This window comes from Alexandromys fortis, unplaced genomic scaffold (genome assembly GCF_014885135.2).
Source record: "Alexandromys fortis isolate MF-2015 unplaced genomic scaffold, M_Fortis_MF-2015_v1.1 scaffold_39, whole genome shotgun sequence".
NCBI classification, from domain to species: domain Eukaryota; kingdom Metazoa; phylum Chordata; class Mammalia; order Rodentia; family Cricetidae; genus Alexandromys; species Alexandromys fortis.
The window spans coordinates 9494820-9501798 of NW_026067918.1; the positions used below are offsets into that span (position 1 = coordinate 9494820).

The 6979-nt window shown below is 51.2% G+C and overlaps 1 protein-coding gene across 1 annotated transcript; it reads left to right on the forward strand.

Annotated features, from left to right (window-relative positions):
* Positions 1-1760: 1760 nt before the first annotated feature.
* Positions 1761-4861, forward strand: LOC126500495 (alpha-N-acetylgalactosaminide alpha-2,6-sialyltransferase 1). The gene is made up of 8 exons (XM_050140436.1): positions 1761-2123; positions 2910-3078; positions 3170-3341; positions 3529-3667; positions 3913-4016; positions 4191-4280; positions 4363-4462; positions 4670-4861. Exons 1-8 carry the CDS (start codon positions 1761-1763, stop codon positions 4859-4861), a joined length of 1329 nt encoding a protein of 442 aa, XP_049996393.1.
* Positions 4862-6979: the final 2118 nt, after the last annotated feature.

The window sequence follows — 6979 nt, forward strand, 5'->3', positions numbered from 1 at the left end:
TTCTCTCTCTCTCTCTCACCTGGCACACACACACACACTCACACACACATACACACACACACACACTCATACACACTCTCTCTCACATACACACACTTCTCCTGTGTCACTCACTCTTTCCTCGCTCACTCTCTCTCATTTCGCTCATGCTTCTTCATCTCTTAGACTTCTCTCTCTCACACTTGGCACACACACACACTCACACACACACACACTCACACTTCCACATCGCTCACTCTTTACTTGCTCACTCTCTCTCATTTCTCTCATGTTTCTTCATCTCTTACTTCTCTCTCTCACCTAGCACACACACACACACACACACACACACACACACTCACTCACTCATACTCTGCACACAGGGCAGCTCTCTGCACAGCTCTCCACAGCAGCCTTCTTTCACAGCCAAAATCTGAACAATCATACGCTACATGTTCATGGCCAGACCCTTTCCCATAACACAAGATAAGTCGCATAGTTTCTCTAAAATCAGGGAGGTCACATGGACTGGCCAATGAGTGACGCTTGATTGTGTGTGTAGCCTAAGCTGTTAGGGTTCTCTGGGTTCCCAGACAGAAAGTGACACTGAAACTCAGGACTTAAACAATAAACAGCTGGCTGAATCTTGAGGTCGGGTTATGTGCAGAAAGTCAATTACCATAGAGGGTCAAGTCTACCAAAGATGCTTCATGCCTGACCTTGAATCAGCAATAAACACCTGGGAATTTGTCCATGTGTATTCGTCTCCAGGGGCAACCAGTTTGCTTTGAATTTGTTCCTAAGTCTAAAATAATCTGTCTCTGTGACTGAGAATGCTATTACTTTCTTATTCCAGTCTGAGCAGTGAAAAATATCCTAGTATTATTTCTATTCGTCAGAACAATACAATTAGGCAGGAATCATGTTCCTGACCATCCACAGCTATATGTGTGCCCAGAAGATGGAATGTTTTCACGAGATAAACACACAGAAAAGGGGGAAAAAAAAACAACACCCATAGCAGTTCTTAGGGAAGAAATGCAGTTCTTAGTAAAGAAGCACAGTTCTTAGGGAAGAAGTGGCACATGAGAGAAATTGCAGAGAGAAGCAACTGGCTATTTACAGTCAGTCAGTAACTCCACAACCTTACCAGAGAGCCTTTTGTCTGGTGGGTCAGCCTGCTGAACACTAGCGGCCACCAGCTGTCTACTCTCAGCTCTCAGAACTAATCCTTCCCAAACAGTTTCACTGAATGGGAACCGAGCATGCACACATAAGAGCCTTTGGGAGCCATTCTCATTCAAACCATCAGAGATGCTCAACAGGCTTGCATAAGAGTAGAAATCAGAACCTGGGGAGATGACTCAGATGGTAAGGTGATTGCCACATAAGCATCCTGAGTTCAGGTTCTAGCAACCACAGGCACCAGCCTGCAATCCCAGAGGAGTCCTGGGGATTGGTTGTTCCCATATCCAGCTGAGTCAGAGGGTATCAGTTTCAGGGAGAAACTCTGTCTCAAAAGCTAAGGAGGAGAGTAATAAAGGAAGCCAGTGCTGGTTACAGGCACATGCACGGCTTTCCTCACTGCTGCTCTTTTGTTTTATTAACATGGGTGCTGAGGAGACAAACTCAGGCGCTCACAATTGCACAGTAAGCTCTCTTCCTCACTGAGCCGTCTCTCTGCCTGCTGGGGATGTTTCTGGTCAGTTTGTATAACATCCAACCTTCATCAAGAGTTATCTGTGTCCAGGAGTCAGTGTACAAGACCTCAAGATAAGGAGATGACCTCTGTCAAGACAGGAGATCTGGGCCTGAAGAATCAGAACAGTGTGGCAGCCACAGGAGAGGGGGAGGAGAAGAAGGATCAGAGCGAGGAAGAGCCTGGGGCAAAGACTCCTGTTCCAGAAAGTTGGGACAAAATATTGGCAACTACAGAAACAGTGTTGACAAAGCAGAGGAAGAGACCAAGGGCCACAGCAGCTGTTCCAGCCAAGGAGAAGGCGGCCCAGGTCAACCCATCCCCGGCCTCTTTCCCACGACCCACCACCAAAAGAAGTCAAAGGCTGAAAGCCTCTGACTTCAAGTCTGAGCCTCGGTGGGATTTTGAGGAAGAATACAATTTGGATGTGGGGGGCCTGCAACCGGTGAGTTGGGACCTCCTCACTTCCTCAACTTCCACACCCCGCCCCCATCCCAACCAGCTCCTTCCTCTAGGCTCAGCTGTCAGTTTTACCTTGGCCCACCCTGAGCTAAGCCCAGCACTGCTTAGTTGGACCATCCTTCTTATGACAGCCAATCAGGGAGGAGAAGGCAATTCCATACAAGGTCTGGACCAGTCAGCAGGGGGTGGGTGAAAAGGGTTTGTTTGCCTTGGAAGCCTTGAAGAAGGCCTGGGGCAGATCAGCAGTCTGTGGGGACAGAGTGTGGCCAGTTCTGGCCTTTGGACAAGAATCCTTATTCTATGGTTATGGGACTAACGGACAAGAAGACAGACTTGTGCCCAGCTGCTGCCCCCCCCCTGAGGAACACAGCTGTCTCTGGAAAGCTGACTCTAGAACCTTCACTCTCCTCCAGGCTCAAGAAAAACTGTGGGCACTCAACCCCATGTCACCTCCCTAAACTTTCTCCCCCCGGCCCAGGAGGGCAATATGGAAAACCTGTTTGTGGATACACACAGAACAGGATCATTGTCCCAACAGTACAGTGGGCATACCATGTGCGTCCTCAGACTTGCCAAGGTGTAGCTGGCTAGGGGCTCAGTGGGCCTGTATTCCGGGCCCAAAGGGGACCGAGACTTGGAGAGTTAGACAGCCAGACACGGGGTTCAGAGTGAAAGAGGAAGGATGGGCAGGACTGTAATGCCCAGTCCAGCCTCTGGCTGATGAATTTTCTGTGCCCCTCCCTTGCCTGACACATCCTCCCGCACATAGACATGCCCAGACTCTCTGAAGATCAGGGCCTCCAAGTCACCGTGGCTAAAGAATATCTTTCTGCCCAACCTCACTCTCTTCCTGGACGGTGCCCACTTCACCCAGAGCGAGTGGGACCGTCTAGAGCACTTTGCACCGCCCTTTGGCTTCATGGAGCTCAATCAGTCCTGTGAGTCCTCACTTCAGGGCAGAGGGTGGCCGGCTCCTGTCTGGGGTCTGCTTCCTTCTGGGACTCTGAATGGAGCTCTGCTCTCTTCCAGTGGTCCAGAAGGTGGTGACCCGCTTCCCTCCGGTACCCCAGCAGCAGCTGCTCCTGGCCAGCCTCCCCTCGGGGAGCTCCAGGTGTATCACCTGTGCCGTGGTGGGCAACGGGGGCATCCTGAACGATTCGCACGTGGGCCAGGAGATAGACAGCCATGACTATGTTTTCCGGTATGTTCTCCACCTCCAGCCTCGTGCCTGTTGACATGGACTATTATGGGAAAGCAGACAAGTGTCCCAATGCTTTTATTTAGAAAGTGGAGTGTCTCCAGACCCCGCCTTTCTGCCCCATCCCCTCTCACACCTCCACCATTTTCTCCCCTCCACCCCTGCCATCCACTTTGGTCTTTCCATATAGACTGAGTGGAGCCGTTATTAAAGGCTATGAACAGGATGTGGGGACCCGGACGTCCTTCTACGGCTTCACTGCCTTCTCCCTGGTCCAGTCAATCCTCATACTGGGCAGTCGGGGTTTCCAGCATGTGCCTCTGGGAAAGGTGAGAAGAGAGGAATGGGCGTGGCCACACAGCCTCCTGACGAGGGACTGACAGAGAGATGAATACCTTGTGTGTGGATGGAGCCTGGGTCGTCCTACGCTCTGCTCATATGAGGGCAAGAGCAGTGGGACCAGTCACTCAGGCCATGGCACAGCCAGGGGACAGTCTGGAACCAAGTGGGGCCACCCCCAGCCCATGGTCCCCAAAACAGTACAGCAGAACCACTTGCTGTCCTTGGTCTTCAGGATGTCAGGTACCTACACTTCCTGGAGGGCACTCGGGACTACGAGTGGCTAGAAGCGATGTTTTTGAACCAGACCATGGCAAAAACCAAACTTCACTGGTTCAGGTACCTCTTACCTTCCTGACCCAAAGCCCAGGCCAGACTGAGAAGTCAGTGGCTGACTTCAAAAGACTGTCTCTGTGCCACCTGGAGATGGGATAGCGGTCACACCATGACCCTGTCTTGGCCCCAAAAGGCCGGGTAAGAGAACAGGTCCTGAGTGATCCTTCCCTGATACAGGCACAGGCCCCAGGAAGCTTTCCGGGACGCCTTGGACATGGACAGATACCTATTGCTGCACCCAGACTTTATCCGTTACATGAAGAACAGGTGAGGACTGAAAGCCCACGGAGGGGCTGTGACCTCTCATCCTCGCTGTCTCCTGACAGAGAGAAAAAAAAATTTTGAGCAGGTTTCTGAGGTCAAAGACCCTAAACACTGCCCACTGGAGAATATACCGCCCCACCACTGGTGCCCTCTTGCTGCTGACGGCCCTTCATCTCTGTGACAAGGTGAGGCTGTGGAGCTCAGCTCAGGGGGTGGCTGAAAACCTCCAATGGGAATGGGGAGTGGGATGAGCATGCATGTGTCCCCGGGGAACCTGCATGCAGACCCCTGGGCACAGAACCCTGATAAAGGAGAAAGGGTCAGACTTCCCATGAGGGAAGCCCCAGGACACCGCCAGAGCTGTTCCAGCTCCTCTCCCATTCTCTATGCAGGTGAGTGCCTATGGCTTCATCACCCAGGGCCATGAGCGCTTCTCTGACCACTACTATGATAAGTCGTGGAAACGGCTGATCTTTTACATAAACCATGACTTCAACTTAGAGAAGACAGTCTGGAAGCGGCTGCATGATGAAGGCATCATCTGGCTGTACCAGCGCCCAGAGCTCCCGGAAGAGAAGAACTGAGCAGCTCGGCTTCAGGAGTCTCCTGGATCGTACACCACAGGGTGTCAGGGTTCCACAGCTGTCCCCACCCATCTCCCAGGACTCAAGCTGTCCCAAGGAACAGCTGTGATGAGCCCGAGGGCTGGGAGTCCTCTGGGAAGTCATTACTAGCTCAAAGCACACACATAGACACCAACAGTTCATTTCAGGTTACTTTTCAAATTCTGTTTTCAAGATTTTTGGCTCTGGGACCTAAAATAACACTAATTGGGGCTCTCGGTAGTGAATTGGACAAAACAAAATGAAATGAAAACACAAACAAAACAAACTAGCAAACAAAATATCCACAAACAATACAACGTTCTTTTAGACTTAATGCCCAGTAGGGTACCAAAAGGTCTGGGATTTGCTTAGATAGGGCAGTAGCGTCTCCAGTGGACACTCATTGCTTCTCCTTGTGGAGGGAAGAGGACTCACATGACAAGTGTGACTTGGGGAAAGTTTTTAATGGATAGAGCCTCATGGAGTAATTTCTCTGTCAGCGCTTCTGCAGAGCAGAGCCCAGGGCTCCAAAGTACAACCGGGTGCAGGGCTGGGCAGAACGAAGTGGCCTAGAGCAATGCAAGCAGCGAGGGCTGCCCGAGATGCAGCTGGGCAGGACAGGCAGCATTGCCCCGAGGTGTAACGGCATAAATTAATGCAGACAGATTGTAAAGAATCTATACACAGCTTTAATGGGGAAATTAGACTCACAGAAACACCGTTCCGCGGAGGACAGGAAGCCGGAATGGGCGTGCCCGATTTATAAGTAAACCTTCGCGCGAGGTAAGCACGCCCCCTAAGGGGGGCTGGCTTAACCCCACACCGAGGTAGCCTCCAAAGAGGATGCCTGAAGGGTGCATCTGCCCGGGGTCGCTCCTTTCCCTGTGTCCTGTTCTGGACAGCTCTCCGACTAGCAGGTGGTTTTGGGAGAGGGTGCTGCGGCAACCACCCCCGCCACTTCTCAGGTTTGCAGAGCGACAGTTGCTGCCCCTGCTGCCCTGTCACCACAGCTCTGCGGGGGTGGTGTCCACATTCACCGAAGAGGAGAGAAGACTACACAGGTGCAGGAAAGTCCTTTGCCCAAGTTGGTCCCAAGTCCAAGTCGGCCCCAGGTCAACTCAACCTAGCTTAGGTGATTTTGCTACTGTTAGGGATTGTAATGTAAACACTTTTGGAGAGAGAGGTTTGTCAAGGGGGTTGTGACCCACAGGTTGAGAGCCACAGGTCTAAGAGAGCTCAGGCTGCTGAGGGTGACTGAGTGGAGTCGCATCTCTCTCTGTCAGTTCTCTAGAGACATTAGCAGTCTCTGGACGCCACTTAAACCATCAAAGTATTTATTTAGGGCATCTGAGATTCTGCACTGAAGAATCTTACCTGGACTCCGCGGGCAGGCAGCTGGTGAGATTCATTCAGCCGACTGGTGCCAATCTGAACTGTTTCCGAGGCAGGAGTCAAGTGTGTTCCAGTGCTAGCATGATGTGAAAAGGGACCAAAAATGGTGCAAAACTTAAGGTCCTGCTGGATTTGTTTCTGCCCTCCCCTCTGGTTCTCCAAAGATTAAATTCAATATGCCTGAGCTGTCTGATAGGTAACTTAAACTGATGTCCAAAAAGCAGTTTGTCAGTGACGATGAACCCTTTAAAAAAATTGGTGGGTTTTAAAAATGTGTTTGATTACCCTCCTACCAATTTAGTGTGTATGAATTGTGTGTGTGTGTGCGCGCGTGCGCGTGTGTGTGTGTGCGCGCGTGTGTGTGTGTGCGCGCGTGTGTGTGTGTGGCCATGTCAGAGGAACAGCAGGTATCAATTGAGGTTCAAGGTGTCAGCCCACCAGGAGGAAACTCTCTGGTGGGTGAATCTCGTTTAGGCAAGTTCACAGGACCCCAGACCCCAGAACGTCCTTTGCTTTGGCTATCTATGCCTTCACACGCATATCACTGCCTTGTCTCCCGTATCCAGCACGGCCTGAGTGGATGTGGGGTCGATCTCTACTGCCTGTAATGTTGAGTGTTTATCTCTTGGATACATCACACTCTACTGGGTATTTTTATCTGTGGATTTTCAAGAAGGCGATTCTTCTCCAAGCTGAACTGTCTAA

What these genes read in the sequence shown, in the direction of transcription:
- LOC126500495 (XM_050140436.1), top strand. Translation starts at nt 1,761, where the DNA reads ATGACCTCTGTCAAGACAGGAGATCTGGGCCTGAAGAATCAGAACAGT. An exon ending in AGCATGTGCCTCTGGGAAAG is followed by an intron (nt 3,668 to 3,912) that starts GTGAGAAGAGAG and finishes CTTGGTCTTCAG; the next exon opens with GATGTCAGGTACCTACACTT. An exon ending in ATCCGTTACATGAAGAACAG is followed by an intron (nt 4,281 to 4,362) that starts GTGAGGACTGAA and finishes AATTTTGAGCAG; the next exon opens with GTTTCTGAGGTCAAAGACCC.